Source organism: Hippocampus guttulatus, chromosome 18 (genome assembly GCF_054856545.1).
Source record: "Hippocampus guttulatus isolate MCC_2025c chromosome 18, RoL_Hgut_1.0, whole genome shotgun sequence".
In the NCBI taxonomy this organism is placed as follows: domain Eukaryota; kingdom Metazoa; phylum Chordata; class Actinopteri; order Syngnathiformes; family Syngnathidae; genus Hippocampus; species Hippocampus guttulatus.
Window position 1 is genome coordinate 1,851,785 of NC_141278.1, and position 25,348 is coordinate 1,877,132.

Below are 25,348 nucleotides of genomic sequence, written 5' to 3' on the forward strand. Positions count from 1 at the left end.
ACATAAGCATTATGAAGGGTCTTATGCTCCTGCGAAGTGATAAAAGACCACTGTGTAAACAGTGATGAATAAGAAGTGTTGACGGAACCATTTGTGCAAGTATCCCCCCCCCCCCCCCCCCCCCCGGTCCGCCTTTAAGTGATGGGTCTTCTTTTTATGTCTAGTCAAGAAAAGTCAGAGCTGTTATCCCATTGCATTGTATGTACAGTAGTGACAAAATGGATGAAATGTTTGTTTAAGAAAGCTCTCTGGTGTAGTCCATCAGGTGGAATGTTTTCCCACTATGGCATATCAGCATAACCCCTGCTCTGTTCTGAAGCTTTTTACAAATCCATCTTACTTGAATCATTGAGGTGCTATCATAAATCACCTCACTGTCATCCTCTGGGACTTTGGGCCTAAGAAGCTGCTGTTTTCTTCATTTAGACCAGAGATGAATTGACCAAAATGTAGTGTTGCTGGTCCCTCTCTCTGGAATGACCTCCCACTGAACATTCGGTAAGCCCCCTCGCTGCCCATCTTTAAAACCCGCCTCAAAACTCACTTGTATTCTTTGGCATTTGACTCAGCATGACTCAGACGTATCTTAGTTTTACTGTTTGGTGCTTTCTACCGTCCTTGTTGCTGATTTATTGTTGTATATATGATAGTTGCTCCATGTACAGCACTTTGTATGCAGCTATGACTGAAAGTCCTCTATAAATACAGTTGAGTTGAGTAGTGTAGGACCTGTGTCGAATGACGATCATTTTATTTAATTTGTAAGTTTTAATTTTGGAAAATAAAATTGGCCGCGCATTTAAAAATACAAGATAGCAAGTGGAATTGCAAACGCGGGACTTCTTTCAGCTCGTAGCAACTGCATACTAAATTCCCCCCCGCAAAGTACAAGTTAGTAAAAAGGAGAAAAAAAGCAACAAGTAAACACGTCAGCTGCTTGATATTCAAGTGAGGGGCGTGTATTTTCCCCAATTGATGACGTCTTTCAATTCGATCTTCAAATTTGATGTCCGGTTTGGTTGGCATTATCCTGATGGAAAAGGGAGTTGATAAATTTGTGTCGTTCATTCCCTTTAGTCCATGATTGATTGGGGCTTTTTTCGATTTATAGTCTAATTTCCAGACCACACGGTGATTTGTGAGTAGTATTTGACACGCTATACATTCACGTACAGCCGAGTAAAAGCACCCCTACTTCAAACTAACAGCTTCGGAGGCCAACACTAAAATATTAGCATCAATCATGTTAGCTCGATGTGCTGTCAGAGTAAGGCTACATCCTGGGGGACTGTAAATCAAATATAATAAATGACGTTGGCTTTTATTCGATGGCGTTTAATTCTGGTTAAATGGAGCCGTAACAGTGTCGAAACAAATTGATTTTTAGTCATGAATGAACATTCGACAGTTTCTCTCCCCCCCCCCCCCCCCCGTCTCGACAGAATGCGAACGTCGGTCGCGCACGCACACAGACTCGGGTACGAGCGCGTGATGTGCACCCCCAACGTCCGCTCCTCCCCTTCCTCCCAGTCCCTGCAGCGGAAGTGAGTCCATTTTTTCCTCCTCAGTCGAACTGGAGCTGCTCTCGGAGCCACAGGCAGGGCAACACGCGCCCGTGGGAGCTCGTATCTTCAGCGAGTGTTGATGGTTCTTTCCCGGAGGAAGCAAATATAAGCGTGGACGACCGAGTGGAGGCTTGGAGCTTTCGTCTGGTGTGTTCCCCCTCCCCTTCCCCTTTGCCCCATGCTGTCTGAGGAAAAGCCTGCGTGAAATTCCTCCACGCCGAAAACGAGCCCACCGTGGGGAAAGAAGGATAGCTAGGAGGTAGACCGCCCCCTCCCTTTCCCCTCCATATGATCGTTATCTATAAGAGACTACATGTTTGTTTTTAACGTTTTTTTCACGCAATGTCCGCTCCGTGGTTGTCGCTTTGGTGAATTGTCGACCACGCTTGGGTTCGAGGTTCTACTCCAAACTGAATCCAATCCCCACCGACAGTGACCCACTGGGGGCTAAAACATAAAAACTGAACTGAACGACGCTGCTGTTTGTTTCCCCACCAGAACGCCGAGCTCCGTGGTCATGTTGCCGAACCGGTGGGGGAGGAGAGGCCGTGCCCCCTCCACCTAGACGCGGAACACTCGATCACTCCAGATAGATAGATAGATATTTTTGCCTTAGGTTAACACCTCCTGCCTCCCACGCAGAATCACATACGTTGTTTGATGTTGTCACGTTTCAGGGATTGATTGATAACGTCTTGCTGCCATCTGATAGTTCAGTTTAAAAACTACCTCGTTGATTTTTGCATCGCATCTGAGTTATGTATTAGAGACATATCTGTGCGCAGATGAACACCCTTCTCCCCGGTGAAGTGACTTGAATGTCTCATGAATCTACCTCAAACAACAGCTATTCACCAGCTCGACACATCGGCTCGACGTGTGCCCAAATGTATACCTCAATTGTAAACTGAGCCTTGTGTTAGAGGCGACGCCACAGATGGCTTCATTTCCCGACTCGGAACTGCAGACTTGCCCGCTCTGCAAGGAGCTGTGTGGCTCCTCGGCCCCTATTTCCTCCAGCTCGTCCACCTCCTCTTCCTCCTCCCACACCTCTTCCTCCTCCAGCCAGACCAGCAGGAGGCTCCATGTCCTGCCCTGCCTCCATGCCTTCTGCAGGCAGTGCCTGGAGGGCCAGCGCTGTCCGGGAGACCCGCTCAAATTACGTTGCCCCACCTGTGACCAGAAGGTGTCCATCTCGGAGGCCGGCGTGGAATCCTTGCCTTCCTCCAACTTCCTCTTCAGCAACCTGTTGGATGTGGTGGTGAGCACCAAGGAGCAGATCCAGAACAAGAATGGCCACCACCACCCTAATCGAGGAGGCATGGGGTCCTCGGGCTTCCATCCCTCCCACGGAGGCCATCTGCACCCCCCGCATCTCATGGCAGAGCCTCAGTGCAGTTCATGCGACGAGGAGAACCTGGCCACGTCCCACTGCCTCGACTGCCAAGAGTATCTGTGTGACAACTGTGTGCGTGCACATCAACGGGTGAGGCTCACCAAGGACCACTTCATCGAGCGCCTCGGGGAGAACCGCCACCTGGGCCGAGTCAACAGCAGCCCAGGCCAACCGGGCATGTCGGTGTCCCTCGCCCAGTCCCTGCAAAACAACTTTGCGCTGCTCTCCCTCTTCCAGGACCGCATGAGCTTCTGCCAACACCATGACAATGAGGTGAGCAAAACACACCGCACTGTTAAAAAAAAAACCCAAAAGACTTCAAGGCAACAAACTTGGATACAGTTTAAAGTTGGGCAATAAAACAAAATCTATTAAGTCTGACTCACTCGCTGCCGCAATGATTAATTCAGCAACTTAAATAATTCTATTACAAGAAAAAGTTGAAGCAAAATGAAGCTTTGTAGGGATCGCTGATTTATTATTACCGTTATGCACGACTTCTGTGTAGAAATAAGTTGGGAACAGTCCATCAAAGACACAATGTCAAACTTTGGCATGCTTTCACACTTTACAAGGATGATAAAATGCAATGAGTACTACTTATGATACGCGCACAGTTAGCCAATTTTAATGTTGCCTCCTATTACTCTCTAAAATGATTGTCGTACCCCACAAGGATAGACACAGCTGCCAATACACTTTCAGTTGTTTTTTGTTTTTTTTGAACAAACGGTAAGAAAGCAAACAAGCACGTTTATAAATGAGCTGCTGATGGCCGTAGCTCGTCCCTCAATACGCAGACAGGCTAACAGGTTTGGCCTGTTAACAGCTAACCAAGGCTGCACACTGATTCACAGATGCCCGCGTCACTCAGCGGGCCTTTTAAAGCTACCGCACCTTCAAAATCTCAGATAGCACAATGGACAAAGTAAGGGTGGCGACTGTAAGTGGATGAAATATTCTCTGCGCCTCACATGCGTGCTATTCTGTTTTCATCTGATTAATCATTAGAACAGAGTGCTCAAAAAAGTACTTGATAGCTGCAGCCCTGTCATGCTGTGTTTCCCAACCTATATTGAGCCAACAAAATCTTGCAAAAAGTGGCTGCATGTGTCAATTCCGCACCTTCTGCTCATTAATTGAAGAATAATTACTAGCTTTGCCTGTCACATGATCTTCAGGCCAATTATGCAAAAAGCGTATCATTTCCCACAGCACACCCGATGATCTCTCATGGCTCATCGGTTGGCACTTCACTGTAGCATTATGGCGAAGAGCCATACTCGGGACAGTATGGCAAGAAGTTCAAAGGGAGCCGAGTGACTCTTGGCCTAGTTCCTCATTGTCAAAATGGCTGCATTGACACACAAATGTATGCAGAGTCTGCCTAATGTGTACCACACAAGGCATTCGGGGCAGAAGCTGCCCCCCACCACCGACCCCCAAAGTAACAACCCATGCTCAAGTTATTTGTTTGATCATGTGATCAGGATAAAGTTGGCTGCAAAGAAAACCATCTTGGTTGAGCCATATGGTCTGAATGAATAACGTATGATGGGAGAGACGGTCTTTCTGTGTATGTTCTAGGTCATGAGGGGAGAGGATATGTCTTCCATTTTGTAATTTGTGTACTTCAGATAGTAGGCAGCCATCTTGTGAAAATGTTTTTCTTCGTAATTGTGAGTAAAGCCGAATATCACATTTGTATTTTGTTATGCACGTGTTCAACAAGTGACATCTGTTGTGCCATCTGACCCCAAAAAAATATTTATACTTGTGCTAAAATGATACTTTTCCCTAAAATCATCTTCGATTGCTGTTGAAAAATTTGGGATGGAAATTTACAGGAAATTGTCCATTCCTTCAAAACCCGAGCCCAGAGGAACACAATGCTGATACGCCCTTCAATTGACTTTTTCGACAATAGCGTGGAAGCAGCCAAGATCTGGTTTATTGTCATCGGTGAAGTCAATTGGCCTAATCTGCAGTTTTCAATGCATTGCTGAAACCAATTAAGGTTGGCGGTGACCCTCCCCCTGCATTGCCAGTAAATAGGTGGGCTCGGTTTTCCAGTAAGAGCTTCTTTTCCCAGTAACGCCGCCCTCACTCACTGTGGTCCCGGGAGTGGGGGGGGGGGGGGGGGTGACACGAGAGAAGGTCAGGCGTTCTCTACCTGTGAGTCGAGTAGCATTGAGCGTGTGGCACGGGGCTCCACATCATCCAGCACGACGGCACGTCATCCTGATGGTTGTTTGGCCTTCGCAGTTTAGTCCACTGCACATTTACGCGGTGATTAACACGAACCTCATTGTGGCAAAACTCCCTTTTTATTGTATGCGTACAAATAATATCGCCAAATAATTTCTGGTCATGTCTGGCCCAGAGGTTTTTATGGACTATAGCTAACTAAAAAGCCTTTACTTTTTTATCTACGGCTCCACTGGGCATTTTGTAGTAGCACAGCTATTTATTTAAGGACCTGTCTCAGTTGACACAAGGTTTATGTGATGATGTGCGCAGTTGACCCTTGTACCAAAAGTTGACTCGGGATGTTTTCAAGAAATCCTTCATTTCATGTGATTCTACCTGTCAAAAAAAACAGTATTATACCCAAGTGTTAATTGTGTCTGAGGCGTCGGTGGCATTGAGGGCACAAGCGAGAGGCTTGCTTGTGTTTGGAAGTTGAAATGGAAAATGGGATTACACCAAAAGAGCGCCCCGCTCTTGCTGCGACGTCGCCCTCCGACACCCAAATCCATGCCGCTCGGCCAGAGGAGCGGCTAATGATATGTTAATCCTCTGTCAGTCTTTGCCATAGATTAAACGGTCGTCACGGCGACAAAGGCACTGGCTGCGCCTGTGAATTACCTCCCACAAACTCACTAAATAGTCTGATTGAGTAGCTGTGACTGTATTCTATCGAGTCATGCGTCGAGTCGAATGAATTACTTCGATGCTAATGTGGCACCAGAATCATTTCGGGACACTTGAGGGTCACATGCACATGCTTTTGATTCAAGCAAGGCCTCTAGAATGTCTTGAAGTTTTGCCCGCTGTATCCTGCCTTTTGTTTTGTGAGACAATGGAAGTTAAAGGACCCCCCCCTTTTAGTCAGCTGTCGCAATTTGGTTTCGTCACTCCTGGATGTGGCCGTGCAAGAGTGTGGCGGAGGCGTTCCCTTTTCCAATCACCCCTGCCATCTGCACGTAGTTATCCTGTGAATAGGACTGTGGTGCGAGTGCACAAATAGTTAGCGGAGTTGGATTATGAAGTTCTGACTTCCAGGCTTCTAACGCGCAACATGTGGCGCGTAATTAGATGGTGTTGCCCTGTTTCCTGTGTGATGCGTGTGCATTCGTATGTGTGTGTTTGTTTGTGTGTGTGTCCTGGCTTTTGATGTCCAACCGAGCACTTTGGTCCTTATAAAGTTAATAGACAGAAAGGGCTACCATTCCGCTTCACTGCAAAACTAAATTTGCAATGCTAATGCTCAGCCATGTTACGTTCTTTACATGACTGGGTGACAGCCAGCCATTTCTTTTTTCTGTCACACGCCTTACTTACTATGACAAGCCAACATGCACCTGCAAAGTGCACGTGTTCATAATGTGGCCACAACACACGCTTCTCCCTCCTGTATCCTCTCCCACGCCCCCGATCCTTTTCCCCGCCCTCGCCCCCCCCGTCACTACTGTAGATACTGTAGCACACTTAGTCACGTGCTTGCTATGGAGGCCAGCTGACGGCGGGTTTGTTTTCCCTCTGTGCTTGGAGGCCCGTCCAATCGCATCGCCGGATCGGAGGCCCCCCCCCCGCCCCCCCTTCCGCATGCCGCCGCACTCGGGCGTCTCGTATCTGGCGGAGTTTCAAAACATCAACAGGCGTGTCCAAATGCGCGTTCTGTTGATGGCAAACGACCAGCAGAAGGTTGCCACGAGAGGCGGCGGCCTCCCAGCCGGCGAGAAAACGAGATTGGAATGAGGGAGAAGACAAAGAAGGAAAAGGAAAACTGATGGGGGTGGAGAGACTTGAGTGGTACCCAGCTCGTTTTAATCTTATTACACAATACGTTGTTTGCCTCAGTGTATTAGGTCATACTCTTGACATTGTACCCTCACAATAAACCCAGAAGACTGGATCCCACCTTCATGCGTCTTATACATTTTCTCAAAAACCTAATATACAATAATTTGAAAGCTGATAAATGAGTATCACACTTAGGCTGGCAACCGCTTAGCGAGGCTGTTTTTTTTGGGGGGGGGGGTTGTCAAGTCATATTCTTGGCCAATAGTGCTCTCAATAATGTGCACAAATAAATAGCGTCCGCATCCCTTTGACATGATGTAGCGCTGACGTTAGCCGCTCGGAGCCTCAGCGTTGCACTCGAGTCACAATCGGGCAAATAAAACATCAATGGCACTGAGCCTACGAAAAGGATAAAAGCGATGCTAAGACGGCCAACTGTAGTATATATATATATATATATATATGTATACATATATATGTATATGTATACATAAATAGATGTGTATATACACACATACAGGGGCGAGTTGTCCGTCAGGAATTTCCTTTCACAAAAGCCAGACTTGGTGTCTGCAGGTCCAGTTTAGAGCAGGAAGTTCTAAATTGCGGCTGCCAAATATATTGGACGTGAAGAGCCTGCAGGAATGTCACTTTGTGATGCGTCAGTGTGCGCCCACACCTCAACAGTTCTTGTCTCCTGCCTGTTGACACGTCGTTAAATGGAAAAAGAAGTCAAATAGAGAAATCCAGCAGTTGAAAGATACAACATTTCGGCAAATGTTGATTGGAGTTAATTATGTCGTGTCTTTTTTATGCGCCGTAAGATGTATAAAAGCGTAGTTGTATGTAACATTGCGTGGTTTTTATTAGCTATCACTAAAATGTGTTTTTCTTGAGTATGCTAGGTGATCACACTGCTGTTAAATGAATGTTTATTTTCCTGAAAACCAAATATTTTCTTTGTTTAGCTTTAAACAAAACAATCACCAACTTTTGAGACTCCTTCACTGGACAGCGATACAATGGTATTTTTAATTATTAAAAAGCCCCTTGCAACTCCAAAGTAACATTTTGTTTTCTTGGACTTTCATTTTACATGCAATGGAGAAAAAAAACTCCTCTCAGCATCGAGATCACATTTCCAGCTTTGGAAAGGTGTCCCAGAATCTTTTGGTGTATTTTCTGCGCATGTGGGTTCGAGGTTCATGAGGAAACAGTTGGGAAATACCTTTTACACGGGGTAGAATGTCTCCCTGCCAGTGTCGGTCAAACGGTTTAGCCCTTTGTACATGCGCTTCTTGTCGAGCAGGCCCAGTTATTTTCTGGCAGCGCAGTGTGACATTACGAAGCCGGCGTCCCCTCCCCCAACTGGGCTAGCTTGGAGGGATTTTACTGGCTCCTTGGGTTCGTGCCCTCTTCCCTAGTTCCCAGTGCCTGCAGGGAGTCTCCACGATTCACTGTAGTATCATACATCACATTGGAAAAGAAAAAAAAAATCAACACTATATACGTTGTATGTGCTTGTCAAATGGCAAGCAGCAAAATGCTGTCCGACTATTGAAGCAGAATGATGTAGAATCCACCCCCCCCCCAAATAAAAACAAGCGTTGACAATATAGGAAGCTCGTAACTGAAATAATGTCAGAAAAGACAAATAATTTGGTCTCACACACTTCATTTGGAGGCAAGTTGTTTCTTCAAATGGCCTAATGCCGCTTTGTAATGATCCTAACCCAACGCCACCTTCGATTTAACAAACAATATATCAATCCGTTCATTGGTTTGGCTTGTACAAAGGAGTCTTAAGTCAGAATAAAACAAATGCTCAAACGTCATATATTTGAAGGCTTTTTCCAAACGGCGATCAGTGGACACCATGGTGGTGTCTCGGTGTAAATTGGTAACGTGAGAGATTAATGGGCAGGGCGGGAGAGAGCCTAACATCCGGTGCGCAAATGAAATCCTATAACTCACCGCCGGCCGGCTCCCTGTCCCCCCTCATGTGGCTCAGGCCCGGTGCCGAGAGTGAAATGGCGTGTGGTGGTGGCATGTTGGGCCCACCCGCCCATCCCGCAGCAGGGAAACGCCAGGCCAGAAGCACAAGGATTCTAATAAGAGAGTCACGGACAGTCCTCCTTTTGTTTCCTCGGATCCTTACAATTCGTGTCCCAGTTTCCTACTTGGGAAAATATGTACCAGTTGCGCTTCATGAAAGCGGCAGATAACGACAAGGGCCCGACTCGTGCGAAGAGGCAGCGTGTGTCAATAAATATTGAGCGGACTTCCAAAATGTCCTGCGTGTTATGTAATCGCAGATGTTGCAATTATGAAGGTCTTCTTCACCTGTCAACCCCATTGAACTGTTTGCAATATGATAGAGGGGAAAAAAAACATTTAAAATCTTTGTTTTTGCTCACAACTAAGAAAGTTCGATTCCCCCCCCCCCCCCCCCACTCCCAAACATGCCTATGTTGAGGCTTTCCAACTATGTTGAGACCTCATGCTAACATATGTTACCCGCAAAACTGAGGATAAAACCATTCAGACGATCAAGGAGGATCAAGGAGCACCAGTAGCGTCACCCAAAAAAAAAAAAAGTCAAGTGATTGGCCATCTGGGAGATAAGACGTAAGACAATGAGAATCTCCATTTGTGTTGTCTTTTAAGAATGAATTTACAATGACTTGAGTGTGACTAACAACTCGTGAAGCAATTTCTAACGCCCAATACTTTTCACCCATCGGTCATCTGTTTGCTGGAGAGTTGATTCGGTTTCCCACGATGCATGCGGTGTGGCCGGTTGGCTCGAACCGATAAGGGTCTTCTACGCGTGTCGTAGTTTTCCCAGAACTGCGCGCGGGCCGTGGTTGAAGCACCAAAATGGCGCTCTCCTTGTCCGCCATCGCCCAGCCTCTGTTTTGCACCACCCCAGCATTCCTGTCTTTTGTATGCCGCGTCCCCTTGGAATTTAGGAGATGTCAATAGAGGAGAAGCAGAAGGGGTGGATGGAAAAGGCAAGAGGGGCTTCTCGAATGATGGAGCAAGCAGCCCCGAAAAGGGGCTTCGGTCAAAAGGAAAGCGCAAGAAAGGAGAAGCAAGTCAGATAAAAGTCTGTGCGTGTGTGAACGTGCGTCTCATTAGATTATGCGCCCCGCCCCCTCCCCAGGGGAACATGGTTGTTATTGATGGATTGATTGCAGGCCCATCCCCATCCACTCAGTGCTCTCTGCTATTGGAGCCCATTGATCTGGCATCTCCTTGGGATATGATGGTCAGCGCATCTTTAATTAGCCTTTCGTTACAACCAATCGGCGCTCAGAGGCGGCGTTTGAAGCGTTAAAAAAAAAAAAAGGAAAAAAAAGAGTTTTGGCAACAAAGGTTCAGCGAGCTTCCCTCAAGAGACGTGGACACTTTTCTGTCAAACGCGACTTATGCTGCTGTGGCATCCACCGGTAGACTAAAACCAATATGAGCATCCTACATGTTAAGAATGGTTATTGATCAAGTTTTGTTTGACTTCAATCCATCGGTTTTTGTTTTACAGAAAGGTTTTTATGAGCCTTGCGGGTCACACGTGCATATGGATGACTTTGGTCATTCAATCTTTATTCATTGATCTTTTTTTCTTTTTTTGCGGGGGGGGGGGTGTTTACACTCAAGCAGATGTACTTGTGTGCATGAATTATATGTTTAAATTAAGTACATTGTGTTCTTGAGCTTGTAATATTTCCGCCACAAGGAAATCGCTTTGAATCATCTAATACCATTCATTATTTTAAGATCCAGCATCCGTCCAAACAACCGCTGACACGTACTGTGTGGACCGTTTCGAATCTTCAGTTGACCAAACATGCATGTTTCTGGATGAACAATAACAGGAAAAGAATGAATAGAGATTTATTTATTTAGTATTGTTATTGTCACGAAGGTCCGCTATTCACTCAGAAATAGACAGATGTTACATTATGAATGGAAAAAAGTGATTCAAAAACAGCCCAGATCCATTATTATTTTTTATTTTTTTACAACTTATGTTGAGCAAAAACTATAGTCATTCATTCATTCAACTTGAGCATTGTCGTGCACGCAGCAACCACTGCTTCAAGAAAATGGAAATACATTTGATCGTTTGGATTTGAGTTTCGCATGGCATCCCTTGTGTTTTCATCCTGTTCAGAGCTGTCACGAGGAGCAATGGTAACAAGGGCCGCCTGCTTTTTCCTCCCAGGTTTTCCTGTTCTTCTGCGAGAGCTGCTCGGTGCCCATCTGCAGGGAGTGCAGCATGAGCCGCCACGTGGGCCACACTTTTGTTTACCTCCAAGATGCGGTGCAGGACTGCAGGGCCGTCACCATCCAGCTGCTGGCCGATGCACAGAAGGGACGACAGGCCGTACAGGTGAGTCGGACACCGGCGCATCGTGCGCTGCACGGCGGCGGCGCGGTTTTGTAATTTTGCCGTTCCGAAAAGTCTGACTACATGAATCATATGAAAACTGTGAAGCACTATTTCCTGTCCGTAAAAATGCGCATCCAAATCATTTTTTCCAGATGACCAAAAATACCAGTAAAACACATTTCATCGAAAGGAGTTATAGTTTAACATGCAGAAAACAATCTGAAAGAAGTATAAATGACTAATGAAATGGATAAAGGCTCTTTATGGTGCGTGAAAGATGGTTGGGGTGGGGGGTGGGGGTTAACACCGTTTTTCTGGTGTGACGTAGTCAATACTTACCTGACAGCTTTCGACACAGCAGAGCAGGAGAAGTGAGTGTCGAGTGTCAAACCAAACACAGACGTTGTAGAACACCAACTCGCCCACTTACGGCTCCCCAACTAGCTCACAAGGCAGAAAATGGACGGCTCCACCTCGTTCTGTTTACACATGGCAGCGACGCAGTAAAAAAGGCTTTTATATAGCCAGTGTAAAAGGGGCTTTTATAGCAGGGCATGCAGGTGCTTATATGAAATTTGAGTGCCCATTTTTACCCCAAATGGATCCTTGTGCAGTATGGAGTGAATAGGCGGAATTCGACGGCCGTGTTGTCCTCCTTTGCTTGACGATATTGATGTGAAATCACCCAATTCCAAACGTATGCATGTCTACATCTTGATCCCCAACCACTGTGCAGTGAGACGTTAGCGTGTCATGAACCGGCAACACGTCGCAACAGGCAGAAGATTGAGATGCTACTCTGCTAGGTGGCAGAAAGTACCAATAATCTGTGTATCCATCATTATTCTAAGGCTGGGAGGCACAGTCGTGACCAGTCCCTGGATTTCTTTTTCCGCTTGAGTTGGAGAAGTCCAGCTGGTCCTGAAAGGGGGCGGGTCACACGGGGGTGAGGTCTGGCAGGGGTGGGGATGAAGGTCAAAGGGGGGAGGGGTTGTGGAGAGGAGAATGAGGGGGGGAGGGTAGATGAAGTATTTAAAGGATTTGGGAGAAAGGAAAAATCCCGTCTTCATTGAAAGACGTGGAACGCTTTGCCCACCTCTTGTTCACATGGCCCCTTGTGCCCCCCCCCCCCATCCTTACGCTCACAGACATTTACTGCCTCTTTCCATTTAGCCAATTATGGAATGAAGAGGGGGAGGGCTGCCCTTTTAGGGCCCACGTTACACAGAGAGAAATATATTCAAACGTTGCACATGAAGTGATTTGGTTTGTTTTGATGCCATGTCTATCCAAAGTCATTTTCCATTCCAAATGAGCATTTTATTTTTGTTTGTTTGATTTCCAACTAATTCAGCCATTTTGTCAATAGACACGGATACTTTTTTCTTTTATGCCAATGTGGGTTTTTTTTGTCTCTGTCATTTTAAAGTGTGTAAAAAGCGATCTATAAAAACTGTCAACATTCCAACAGATAAGTGCTCTTTAAGTCAACTCCCCTATCAGTCAGTCCTCTTAGAACACACACTTATGACCTTGGTAGGACATGGTGGAAACATGAAATGCTATCTAAGGTCATGGTACATGCAAGCGCACACAATTTCCTCAGCAGAACCCGCGCCCCACCTCTCCCCTATCTCGGTGACCTACATCTGTGTGACTCGCTCATGCATGTGTGGCTCTGAGTTCACCCGGGGTCTTACCGAAATTCCAAAACCTTTAGCCTAACGCGGAACGTCTCTCTGGCAAATGTCAGAGCGCTCTCGCCACGTGGAGCAGACTTTGAAATTGAGACCAGGTCCCGCAGAGGGTGCATTATTTATTTATTTATTTAAAAAAATCCCAGGGTCTCAAGCTAGCAGCTGAGCTTCAAGAGAAGCTAGCCGACCATCTGGCGACACGTTGTGCGCGTACTTAGTGTTTGCTTGTCCATTCTGTCGGAGGTCACCGCAGGAGTAAATGCTGACGCCAGATAATATGTAAACACACACACACACACACACACACACACACACACACACACACTTCTACCCTGAGGTAGGAAATTTCCGCCCACTCCACCCCCATTATCTTCCCTGACCTCTGACCCTGGTCTTGTGAGTCTCCCGTTTGGCCCAAGCTCTGGCCCTATGCGATCTGATTGGTCACTTTGACCCTCTTTGTGTAGCAAGCTGTGCTCGGCTAGTCATATGCGGAAAGTTTGAGCAAGCGACGGCACCTAAAATAGGCAAAAATAACAAAATAATGTTGCGTTTGTATAGAATAGTTATTTAAAGTGGGATGTGTACACATTGATTTTTAACACCCGAACCGCTTTTGAAATTGTCACAGATGACATAATAGGCAGGAAAAAGAATGGGCTGGCGTTTGGGTTAATATCACTCTCAATTGCCTTTCAAACCAAGTTATTTGATAAAAGTAAGTCATATTGATCATTTACATTCTATTTTCAGTAAATATGAATGTGGCTTTCGAAATTTCCACGATGTTGTTTGTATGTTGTCTGCTTGCTTTTATTGAAGATTTTAAAATGTGTGGGAGCTTGACCAAAATGCATTTCTAACAGTAACATGGACTTAATACAGCAAATATTAAGTTAAAGGGACAATCTCATTAAAAAATCTCAAAGGCAGCGTCTGGAAACGTTGACTCATTTGGTGTGCTCGAGATGACCAACGGAGCACACCACGCTCAACCATATCGCCACCGGCAATCCAAGTGTCCTCCCGCAAACCAGATGTGTCGTCTAGTACCAAGACTGACCCGAGGGAGGCAGCGTGTTGCCACGGGACACACAGACTCTCAAATAAGAAGAAGAAAGAGTGGTCGTTGACGAAGCTCTCCTGCCTGAGTAAATATTGACCGGAGCATTTTCCTAACAGATCGGCAATATCATTACATTTGACTGCTCAACTGAAAAAATGGGAGTGTGGTGACACACAAGACGTGGCCATCCGTGGATTTCTCCGTTTCTGTCGCACCTTCCGGAAGACTAATTTAGTTGTCGCTTCAGATGGCCACCTCAAAGAGTAGAAAAAGACCCTGCTGCCGGTCTTTGTTCTGGCAGGGTTTGCAGCGGGGAGGGGCGTGCGGTATGTGTCCTAAGACATAGGTTGCAGATCATGACCTGTAAGCTTGAACTGACCCTTGAGCCCTGCGGCCAGTTTCACAAAGGCAGCCTTATCCCACCTCCCCTTTGTCCCTGTGAGGTCCCGCCTCCCCCTCCAACCCCCATCGGAGCAGCCAGATAAATATTGGCACAAATTGTGCATTGTCAAGTTTAAACGTATTCATGATGCAAATTGTCATAATTTAAGAGTAGTTAAGCACGTTCTAAAAAAAACAGCAAAAATGATTGCATTACCTTTTTTTTTTTTAACTTACTGAAAATTTTTTGTACCTCATGATTTCCTTTTTGAAGCTACAGCATTCATAGTAGGAAAATGTTTATCCTTACAATAGGGTGAACCAATTACTTTATTTATTTGACCCAGTTAACTGAAGTTTGCGTTTATGATCTTTTTTTTTTTAAACTTCTTTAGCTCAAAGCGCAACTTTGCTGATCTACACCGACAACATGGCTGTGAACGGAGTAGAGCTAGTTTACAAAAGCACTGTTAGTGTTGCCAAAGTAGTTACTTTGTTGCTATATTTAGCACCTCTTTCAACCCCTCTAATAACTACTTTTCAAAAAACGCGCCCAACAACTTTCATTCTTGCTCAGAAACAAATAGCATGTGCAGAGACATTCTCGCATTGTTCCTGTATGACAAGAAATGAGCCCTGTGGAAGGCGAGAACAGAGTGAATGGCGCTGAAAATTGCCCAAAAAGATGTTGCCCATTTATACGCCGCACAACTTGGCGATTCACTGACTTTTTATCTGAGCTCTGCAAAATATTTCAATGAGCTGGCCTGCCTCACCCGTACATGAGAAAACCATGAAAGCTCACGGGGGTTGCGTTGATACTGTGACAACCATCCAGTTTGACGGCTCATTGTCGTGCTTGAAATGCTTCAGATTATTGAGGAAAGCATTTCATTGGGATCATGTTCAACATGCATGTTTTGACCAAAGGGAGCGAAATGTATTTTCACATTATAAAGCAAAGTGATGCAGGGTTATTCTCGAGGGAGGGAAAAACTGTTGCAAAGGTTGTTCGGTATATGCTGGGCGTATTCAAGCAGATGTTTGCGCATTCACCCGCCAAGCCCCCCCTTGCTTTGAATGTTGCTTTATTCCCCGCATCCTGTGTGCGGGGGTCATCTCGAGCCCTTGTGAGCAATAACAGGCCAAGCTTACTTTTGTTTCATCTCATCCCGACATCCACAGCATGCAGGATATGTCCTCCTTTCAAAAGTTAGATCACATCAAACCTGTGTTATTTCCCCATCCAGCTGAGCATGGAGAAGGTCCAGGCCATCGCCGAGCAGGTGGAAATTAAGGCAAAGGTGGTCCAGACCGAAGTGAAGGCCCTGGTCCTCCGACATAAGAAAGCGTTGGAGGAGAGGGAGTGTGAACTACTGTGGAAGGTAAACCTCTTCCTGTTATTTGTTGACCTCGTCTCACCTTGCTTACAGCCCGCCCGTCTGCCCCACAGTTGTGATGAGTTTGCGGGTCAGTCCCCCGTTCAGTCTTTCCTACACAACCGCCCAACTCACAGCCGCCCTGACAAAGTCATTAGACACCAACCTCCCGCGTAACACCCCCCCGCCCCCCCATTCCTTCACCCCAATAGTGACTCAACCGACTGACTTACTACGCGTTGAGAGGAGTCATAGATTTCTGCAGTCTCCCGTAACTGTTGCGTTTATGAGGGCAGTTGTCAGTAAGATTTGCGATGCTCTGTACTTTCTCTGTCTGCTCACTAAACTGGAAGGAATGCCGGCGAGAGCGGCAGGAATACCAGTCGGGTCAGATGAAAGCTGAGTCATAAGTAGGGAAGGTGTACATGGGTGTCGTACGGCTCCATGTCAATATCGCATGTGGTTCATAGTTTTGAATTCCCTTTGGAATATTTGATTAAGAATGCATTTACTGTTGTGGAGGGCCACACTGCTATGATACCTGTGGCTACCCTGCGGCTTTAAAGAATGGTGGAGATGTCAAATTGGCCTGAAATTATTGACGGCGCTCTAAGCAGACCAGGTAATAATAAAAAATAACAATTTGACCAATTTCGCTTGTCTACATCTGCGCTGGTGGAGATTTGGATCCCAGCTAGAGCACATGGATGTATTTATGGTTTTCGGTGTGGCCGTAAATGTCTCTTTAATTCAATTGAATCCTTTAGCCATGAAAAGGATGTCAGGCTGTGCCGCGCTGTGGTAAATTCTCAGCTTTTCTACAAGGAGTGTGGACTTAGTGGAATGCCACAGAGCCTAGTGCGCGCCTGAAACCTGAGATCTCTGCAGGAGAACTCTGTTGATCCATTCAAGATGAGAGCCTCTGCTTTCTGTTATGGAAGGTCTATTCTGAAAAAGACCAAAAGGTGAGGTTTCAGTTTGGACCCCAAATGAGAACAAGAACAACATCAGCTCCTTTGCTCCTCTAAGACTCGGCTGTGTTAGCTGCCAGCTCATTTTACAGTCACTTCGTTGAGAGATTTGGAAATAAAGATGGTTCATTAACCAGATAGCCCCGATTTTGGTCCGCTTCATGGGCATGCTTTCTACACTCCCGGTCCCCCTGCCATGATAAAAGCTCCATGAGATGAGTGCGGCTCACTCGTGATTGGCTCAGTGGGAGCTTCCTGCCAGCGAGCATGATGACAGGCGGCATTGTCCGCCAAACAAATCCGGGGAGATGCTCCAGTCACTCGGCAAGTTGTTTCCTCACCGCAGACCTGTTAGACTCATCACCGATGTGACCGGTGACGCACGTTGTGTGGGAGTTGCCCTGCGCAGGCTAGGTTGCTTTCCACAAAGAACACTTATCGGGGCCCTTTACTTATCTCTCCATCTTCCCGACGTGTTGGCGTGGAGGCTCCTCTTCACGGTATCCGTCATAAAGGCCAACAAGAGCCTTTGTCGTCACGGACTATAAAGTGTAAATCTACTCTCACATGTGCAAATTGCACTTCCACCGAGGCCAAGACTCAACAAAGAGCCCTCTTTTGGATCTTGAGTCGGGAGGGACCGAGGGCGGTCAGCCTATTGTGTTCAACTCTTTTTGTTAGGTGACGCTAAGTAAGAGCCAATGCTTGCTTCTCAGGTTCTACGGCCACCTTCAACACTTTTGACCATTTTTGTTTTCCTGACTCAGTACTCGAACTAACAGCAGGCTGGGTTTTGCTGGACACACTCCCAATTTTTCTGCCAACCAAAAATGACTGCGGAAGCCCATCATGGGGAAAATATTTAAAAATGAAAAAGATTACGGTAGACAGTTCAAGCTGCATGTGGCCGTTTCCTTTTCAATCAAGTCCAACTGGCTTTTGAGACATTTCATGTGCTTAAAACCAATTCTGCTCTTTGCTGCCATCCTGTGGACGGACATGTTGTCAAATTGTCACAATGAAGGAGTTTTTCCTCAAGCTTTACATATTTTACTGTAGAAAAAAGATTCACGGCACATGAGCACCTTTTTTTTTTACATGGAAGAAAAAAAATGTAAAAAAAAACAAAAAACGCCATCTGTTCAAAATATTTTCATTTCCCACCCCCCAAAATTAGAACATCGAAGCTGAATGTTGCAGTTTGAAGCCCTTTCTTTGCTGCTACTTGATCAACAACCTCTCCTCGGTGTATTTTCTGTTCGTTTAAACCAATCGCCTTCCTCTCCGCCCTCTTGCAGTTGGAGAAGATCCGGCAGCTGAAGGCCAAGTCGCTGTACCTGCAGGTGGAGAAATTGCACCAGAGTCTGACCAAGTTGGACAGCACCATCGCCGCCGTCAGCCAGGTTCTGGACGAGGGCCGCCACATTGACGTGCTGCTGGCCCGAGAGCGCATGCTCACCCAAATTCACGAACTCAAAGCACTGAGGGGTCTGATGCAGCCACAGGAGGACGACCGTTTCATGTTCACGCCTCCAGACCAGGTAGGATGTGATAAGGTTTCGACAAGCATGCTCCAGTACTCACCAATTCCAATGCGTTGTGCATTGCTCTCGCAGGCTCTCTACATCGCCATCCAATCCATGGGCCTGATCAGCAGCGGCGCCTTTGCCCCAGTCACCAAAGCCCACGGCGATGGGCTCAACGGCGCGCTTCGCGGCAAGCATGCAGCTTTTACCGTGATTGGCTACGACCACGACGGCGAGCCCCGTCTCTCGGGCGGCGATATGGTGACCGCCATAGTCATGTCCGTGGCAGACGCCAACCTCTCCGCCGCAGAGGTGACCGACCACCAGAATGGCTCGTACACGGTTAGCTACGTGGCCAGGAGTGAGGGGGAGCACCTTGTGTCGGTGTTGGTGTGCAACCAGCACATTCAAGGCAGCCCCTTCAAGGTGTTTGTGAAATCGGGCCGCAGCTACGGCTCCCTGGGTTCCCAAGTGTCATCGTTCGGGGGCGAAGGCGAGGGCGATGGTCAACTGTGTCGTCCCTGGGGGATCAGCGTGGACAAGGAGGGATATGTGGTGGTGGCAGACCGCAGCAACAACCGCATACAGGTAAAAGCCTTGACTTGTTGCCTTTCTCAGCACTTCATGGGTCACCTGAACAAGTCCTGCTTCAAATTTGGTCAATTGCCAGTTGTGGTGGCGTGAGTCGCCGACAATACCGGTAATTTGTTTGCGACTGTTCAGGTCATGTTCAGCTGCGTCGCTTTGCGTGTGGCGGGCATAAGAGTACACACTGGATATTGCAAAAGAGGTCTTGTTTCCTTTCAGAATCAATTTTTTTTATGGCGCGCTGAACTCCAAAACTCCCCATAACCCGATAGTAATACAATTTTTTCTGTGTGCACACAACCTTCCCCCCCCCCCCCCCCCCACCTAATAAATTACATTTGCAAAAATGAGGCTATTAAAGTCTAGTCAAGATAATATTTAAATAAATTCAATTCCACAAGACCCGCATGCAAGTCTAGTCATGTGTGTAGCAGTAGGTCTGGCTTGGACCCATTGATTGGGTAGAAGTGTCACCTCCCACCAAATATCTGGACAGTCTCTCGAGTATAATCGTAAAACTGAGTTATTTAGAACAAGACTATACTGTTGAAATATTTCCACTTGATTTAAAAAAAAAATATTTGAATTTAATGACAAGTTTTCTCGACCCTCTGCAGATCTTCAAGCCCTGCGGCGCATTCCACCACAAGTTTGGCTCTCTGGGTTCTCGACCCGGTCAGTTTGATCGGCCGGCCGGGGTCGCCTGCGACGGTCAGAGACGAATTGTTGTGGCCGACAAGGACAATCACCGTGTGCAGGTACAGAATTGCACTCGCGAGAACCTGTCAAAGTTGCCAAACGCGCATGCTGACAAACGCAAATATTTGTGGTGGCGAGTTCCGAAGCGGCTGCGTAAAGTGGCTACACTCACTCCGGCACTTGTAAAAACAAACCTCCTTCGCCGTTCGCCCCCCTGCAATTAAACAGGATGTGCCCTGACAGATTTGCTTTGCTTGGCAGGTGTTTACGTTTGAGGGGCAGTTCCTGCTGAAGTTTGGGGAAAAGGGCACCAAGAATGGGCAGTTCAACTATCCCTGGGACGTGGCCGTCAACTCTGAGGGTAAGATCTTGGTTTCCGACACCAGGAACCACCGCGTGCAGCTATTTTCCCCCGACGGCTCGTTCCTCAACAAGTACGGCTTCGAGGGGGCTTTGTGGAAACACTTTGACTCACCCAGAGGTGTGGCCTTCAACCACGAGGACCACCTCGTGGTGACCGACTTCAACAACCACCGGCTCCTGGTCATTCGGCCCGACTGCCAGTCCGCCCGCTTCCTGGGCTCCGAGGGCATCGGTAACGGTCAGTTCCTCAGGCCCCAAGGTGTGGCCGTGGACCAGGAGAACCGAATCATAGTGGCAGACTCGCGCAACCACCGCGTGCAAGTGTTTGAGCCCAACGGAAATTTCTTATGCAAATTTGGAACCCAGGGGAGTGGCTTTGGACAGATGGATCGTCCCTCCGGGGTGGCCGTGACACCGGACGGCGTCATTGTGGTCGTTGACTTTGGGAATAATCGCATCCTCAAGTTCTAGGAAACGGAACATTCGCTCCCTCTATTTGGCCTTTTGCTGTTTTTTTTTTTTTGTTGTTTTGTGTGTGTGGTTTTTTTTTTCTCACCAAAAGAAATGGAGGCGAGAGAATGAATTAAAAAAGTGACACAATGGTAGGAGGAGAGCTCAGAGGATTGAGAGCACGTTGATGAGAAGGGAAATCAAATCTGAATCCCCCTCCCGCCACCCCGAGTCAATCCGTTATGCCGTATGTAATTTCAACGCGGACCTCTACAAATGGATAATCAGAAGCAACAAAAGAGCCATTTATTTCCCTTCCTCATGGTGAGCTGCTCTCTTCTGTCTGTAAGCTCTTCTCGAGTATCCTTCTCAGGGAATTTCTCACTTTTCTTGAAACCTCGTACCCTCTGCTCCACACCTACCTCATTGAGCTCTTTATGAATGTACTCATAGTCACCGAGCAGAGGTCTATTAGTCCGTGAAGTTTTACAAAGAAGAAAAGCCTACCTCTATACTTTTATTTAAGAGAGACAAAACTAAGGAAAAAATAGACTATTTGGTCGTTTTATTTGCACAGGATTAATGGAATTCATGCTGTGCATTTTTTAAAAAGAAATCGGAATTAAGTGAACCTCCTGAATGTTGTTGCTGAGACAATACTCAGATCGCTGTCGAGGCTGCATGATTCCTTATTATTAGAAGGCTTTGCTAAAAAGGAATTAGGGTACAGGACGGCAGTGTCTTCATCGTTTCCATTATAGGCAAATGTTTTTTTGGGGATGTTTGTTTTCTTTTGGTTTTTTTTTTTGTTTGTTTGTTGTTTTTTTTGGGGGGGGCTAATGACATTGCCCCCTCATCGCTATGCTTGAGTTTGCATAGGCATTACGGCCCAACCAGAACGTGGGAAGAAAATGCCACAATGACATGATTTAAAAAAAAAAAAAAAAAAACGAGCTCAGGTAATACGTCGGCTGATTAGAAAAGATCGGCGCTTTTCAGGCCTCCTTTAAGCTTCACTCGTATGTTCACTATAGCGGATCAGGCCTGTGATGACATTCTAAAACGTTGTGCCCTTTACCCGAGGCCCCCGATTTTTCGACCTATTGTTCGACTGGATTTGTGTTTTCGTAAAGGTCCAGTCAACTGCATGACCAACTAGGATGCGAAGATGAGTATGCAGGGACCGCTTGCTCTCCTCCGAAAAGGGAGGACCCACAAATGAATGTGGGGGATACATTTTTCGAAGATCGGGATCTATTAGGGATCCTAAAGTAGAGATTTGATCGTAGTTAAATGACACCTTTTCCCCCGAGGCAGTGTTTGACAAATGCCTCTGAAGTAGAGAGTCCAGAGGACGAACATCAAATAGACTTAAGACTTGACAATACAGTGAACGCTTCCTGTTCGCGGGGATATGGACTGAGCCCTGTCGCGAAAATCCATGCCTAATTGACACCCCCACCCCCCCGAAAGGGTTTAATTGCCTCTAGACGCCACTAGATGGTGACAAAGCACTGTTTGTCCGAACGAAGCTCAAACTCGCTTCAACATAGCTTGGGGGCATTGGCGTTCCCCGGCACCTTGCGAATGCCCACCCGCGAATACGCGGCGGTTCACTGTACAATCCTTTGGACGTAAGCTGCGGTTGAAAGCCGCCCTCTTCCGAACCAACGAAGGGGCGCCACCACCCGAGCTCACCCCAATTTATTAACGCTCAGGTCTCAGGAAGCACCTTCAGACCTGTGCGCTAGTAGACCATTCCTCTAAAGATGGAGGTCTATCGACCAACTACTAGATTCAACCAAAGTTAGAATATCTGCACAGTGGCCAACTAAAAAACTGGCATTTAAAATATTCCTAAAAAGTCACACGTTCTTCAATAATCCTCAATGCTGGGATACGTTACCGGTGTAACTCGTGGAGTTTTGGAGCGCCGCCCGCTGACACTGCACGATTACTTGGATATCCTCTCTGAATCCAGCCGCATAGAAAACCAAAGAGAACCCTCCCCCTCCCCCTTCGGACCCCACCTATCCGATGTAGAACAATCCGTCGCGCCCCGAAAATACCCTTGTGAACAAATCCTCCAATTAGTGGGGGGTGGGCGTTGGCTCCTCGCCCTTATTTCAATCTGTGCCCCGCTTGAACGCACTCGACAATTCATGTTCTTTGGTGGCTTTCGTGTTCGAGCAAAAACTGTGGAAAGAATTACCGACGGGCTCTCTTCTCTGAGGAGAGGACCTGTCCGCACATGATCCCGACCGACACCTTCGTTCATTCAGCCTCAGTGTTTCGTCAGCTTATGGACCTCAACTCACTTTGTAGCTACTGTTCTCCTTCATATACCTCAAACTTGTGTAGTTTCTATTTCGATACCTCATTTTGACTTTTAATTTTGTGCATTTTTCATGTGTTGACATACCTCATCAGATGTGTATACATCACTCTTATACCTCATTCTTTGACCGGTGCAGTACAGCGCGTGGCCCATAGCCGGAGGACCAAAGATTGTGGCACCGTTGAAAACTTGTTGCGGTCGCGTGTCCCCATCGGGCAAACTTCTCCGCGAGGTTGACTTTGCTGTACGATTAATTGCCTATTTTCTTTGTTGTTGTTGTTGTTGTTTTTTTTAATTAGAAAAAAAAAATCACCAACCAAACCAAATAGTTCCGTCAATAACATAGTGCCAAAATCTCTGGGAGTTGTGTGCCAAGGACCGCTGTGTTGTTGATGACAAAACGCCACTGGACCACGATATCGAAGATATATAAATGTTGAGTGAGTTGGGCAGCCCAGGATAAATCCTGCATCTCTCCGATGGCGTGCACTTACGAGGGCTGGGCCCTGGTTCTCTTTGACCTCACGACGATGACCTCCGCAGAGTTCCGCTTGTACGTTAGTTAAAGGGGCAAAGGAGGGGGAGGGAGTGTAAAAAAAAAAACAACAAAAACCCTCGCTCACCGCACAAGAATTACGCAAAGACTTTGCTCAACTTTCAGCACAACTGACCAATATTTATGCCCACAGCGGGACTTGTCTTGACTGCGGTGCCATCATTGATGAACGTCATTAACGAAAAGGTTTTCTACTTGGCACACGGAGGAACAATACCAACAGTCGTGCTTGTTTTTGCGTTTTCAGTATTACTGTGTTCATCCACGTCCGCATCCTTTTTCGATAAACTAAGATTGTAGAGTTCTATCTTTAAGATCCTTAGATCTTCTCTCTTTAAGAGGAAAAAAACCATATTTTTAACCTTTTAAATACTTATTCATTTTGTTGCATGCTTAAAAGAAAGAAAACCTTCTCATATTGATGTCTTTTCTTTGGGTGGATGTTGGGCAAAACCCGAGTGGGAAGCTGACTTCCTGGGAGATGGATCAGATCAGGAAATGTACCCAAAGACGAATATGCGTGCGCTAGAATGGGATTGACCTTTTGCCGTTGTAATCGGTGGCAGAGCACAACCTGTTCGGTCAGCCAACGCCTCGATTCCCAACAAACATCGGAGGCAGAAAACATCTTGAGGCTTCTTTTGCGTGCCTCGCAGCTCAGGCGCTTTACATGCGGAAACTTCTAAAACTCGCCACTCTGAATCGATTGATTTGCCCGCCTCACACGGGGCAGCCTCTCGGAGCCCCCTTGTCACAGGGTCACCAGTTTGGCTCGTCTAGCACAAACCAGCAGCCAGCCGTCTTCCTCTTTTTGACAATCCAGGAAGTCGGGTGACGGCTGCTAACAATGTGACGGGTTGGCGGCGCATCCCGCCGACTGTCTCATTTCTTGCTCTCTTGTGACTTATGAGAGGGGGGGGGGGGGAATCGAAGCTGCACCGGGTGTTGTGTGCGAGGTCTTAGACCTCCTTTTTAATGATTGTATAATCGAACGTAAAGACAAAAAAAAATGGTTGGTGAAAATTTAGAAATGAAATTAAAATATATCTCAGGTAGTTCTCAGCAGCCGCGTGCTGCTGGCGTCATTGAAATGTGTCTTTTAGAAATAAAAGTAGATCGCCCCTACCCCTTCGACTAACCCTTTCCCCATTTTGGATCTTAGCGTTAGTCTGATTCTTTTGTGTTCCCATTTAAATAATAATAAAAAAAAAATCGAAATCCAAAATATTTCTTTTGATTAATGACCCCCCCTCCACCCCCCATTATCTTCCTCTTTGTTTCTTTTACACAATTTTCAAACACCACACACCATCTGATGCCCATTGGCCCTTTTAGAATGTATTTTGTGAAGAAAAGGGTTCAGCATCCGGCCGATGCCCGCTCTCGACAACCTGCCGCTGGACCGCAGCACAAGTCCGTATTCATTGCCACCGCATTCCCACATCAGCAATATTTGTAGCGGCGGGTGGCACAAACCAGCGTTAACATCTGTCCGGATGGAGCTTGAGGGGGGGCTTGCCCCTCTTTAGTCCAACCGGTGATGGTCCAGCAGGCGGCGTAGAGGGAGTGGCTGTTTCTTGTTCATCTGTTGTCAAAGCAGATCTCCACTGAATGTAAACCCCTCACAGTCCCAAGAGGCAGCGCGACTGGATGTGGCCCGCCGAGTTTAGATGAGTGCTGCTGGCGCTTCTTCATCAGGGCTGGTGGGTGTGGGTGTGGGTGTGTGCGCGCGTTTGAGTGTTTGTCAGTCCGTCACACACGCTTTGTGCTGAGTGGAAGTGCAGATGTAAGTCTAAATAAGGCAAAGGAGACTGTAGAATATATTTGGCCACCTGCTGCTCGCGCTGTACTCTGAGGACTTTAAACATTTCCTATGCAGTTTTTTTCCGCTGTTGTTATTGTTTTTGGTTTCTTTGTTTACACTTAAATAAAGATGGATGTCTGACTTCAA

At 46.7% G+C, this 25,348-nt stretch overlaps 1 protein-coding gene across 1 annotated transcript; it reads left to right on the plus strand.

Annotated features, from left to right (window-relative positions):
• The first annotated feature begins 1,572 nt into the window (after positions 1-1,572).
• trim71 (tripartite motif containing 71, E3 ubiquitin protein ligase) lies at positions 1,573-25,348 on the plus strand. The gene is made up of 7 exons (XM_086137282.1): positions 1,573-3,234; positions 11,216-11,383; positions 15,778-15,912; positions 18,176-18,418; positions 18,494-18,991; positions 19,609-19,749; positions 19,952-25,348. Exons 1-7 carry the CDS (start codon positions 2,503-2,505, stop codon positions 20,522-20,524), a joined length of 2,490 nt encoding a protein of 829 aa, XP_085993408.1. The 5' UTR covers positions 1,573-2,502; the 3' UTR covers positions 20,525-25,348.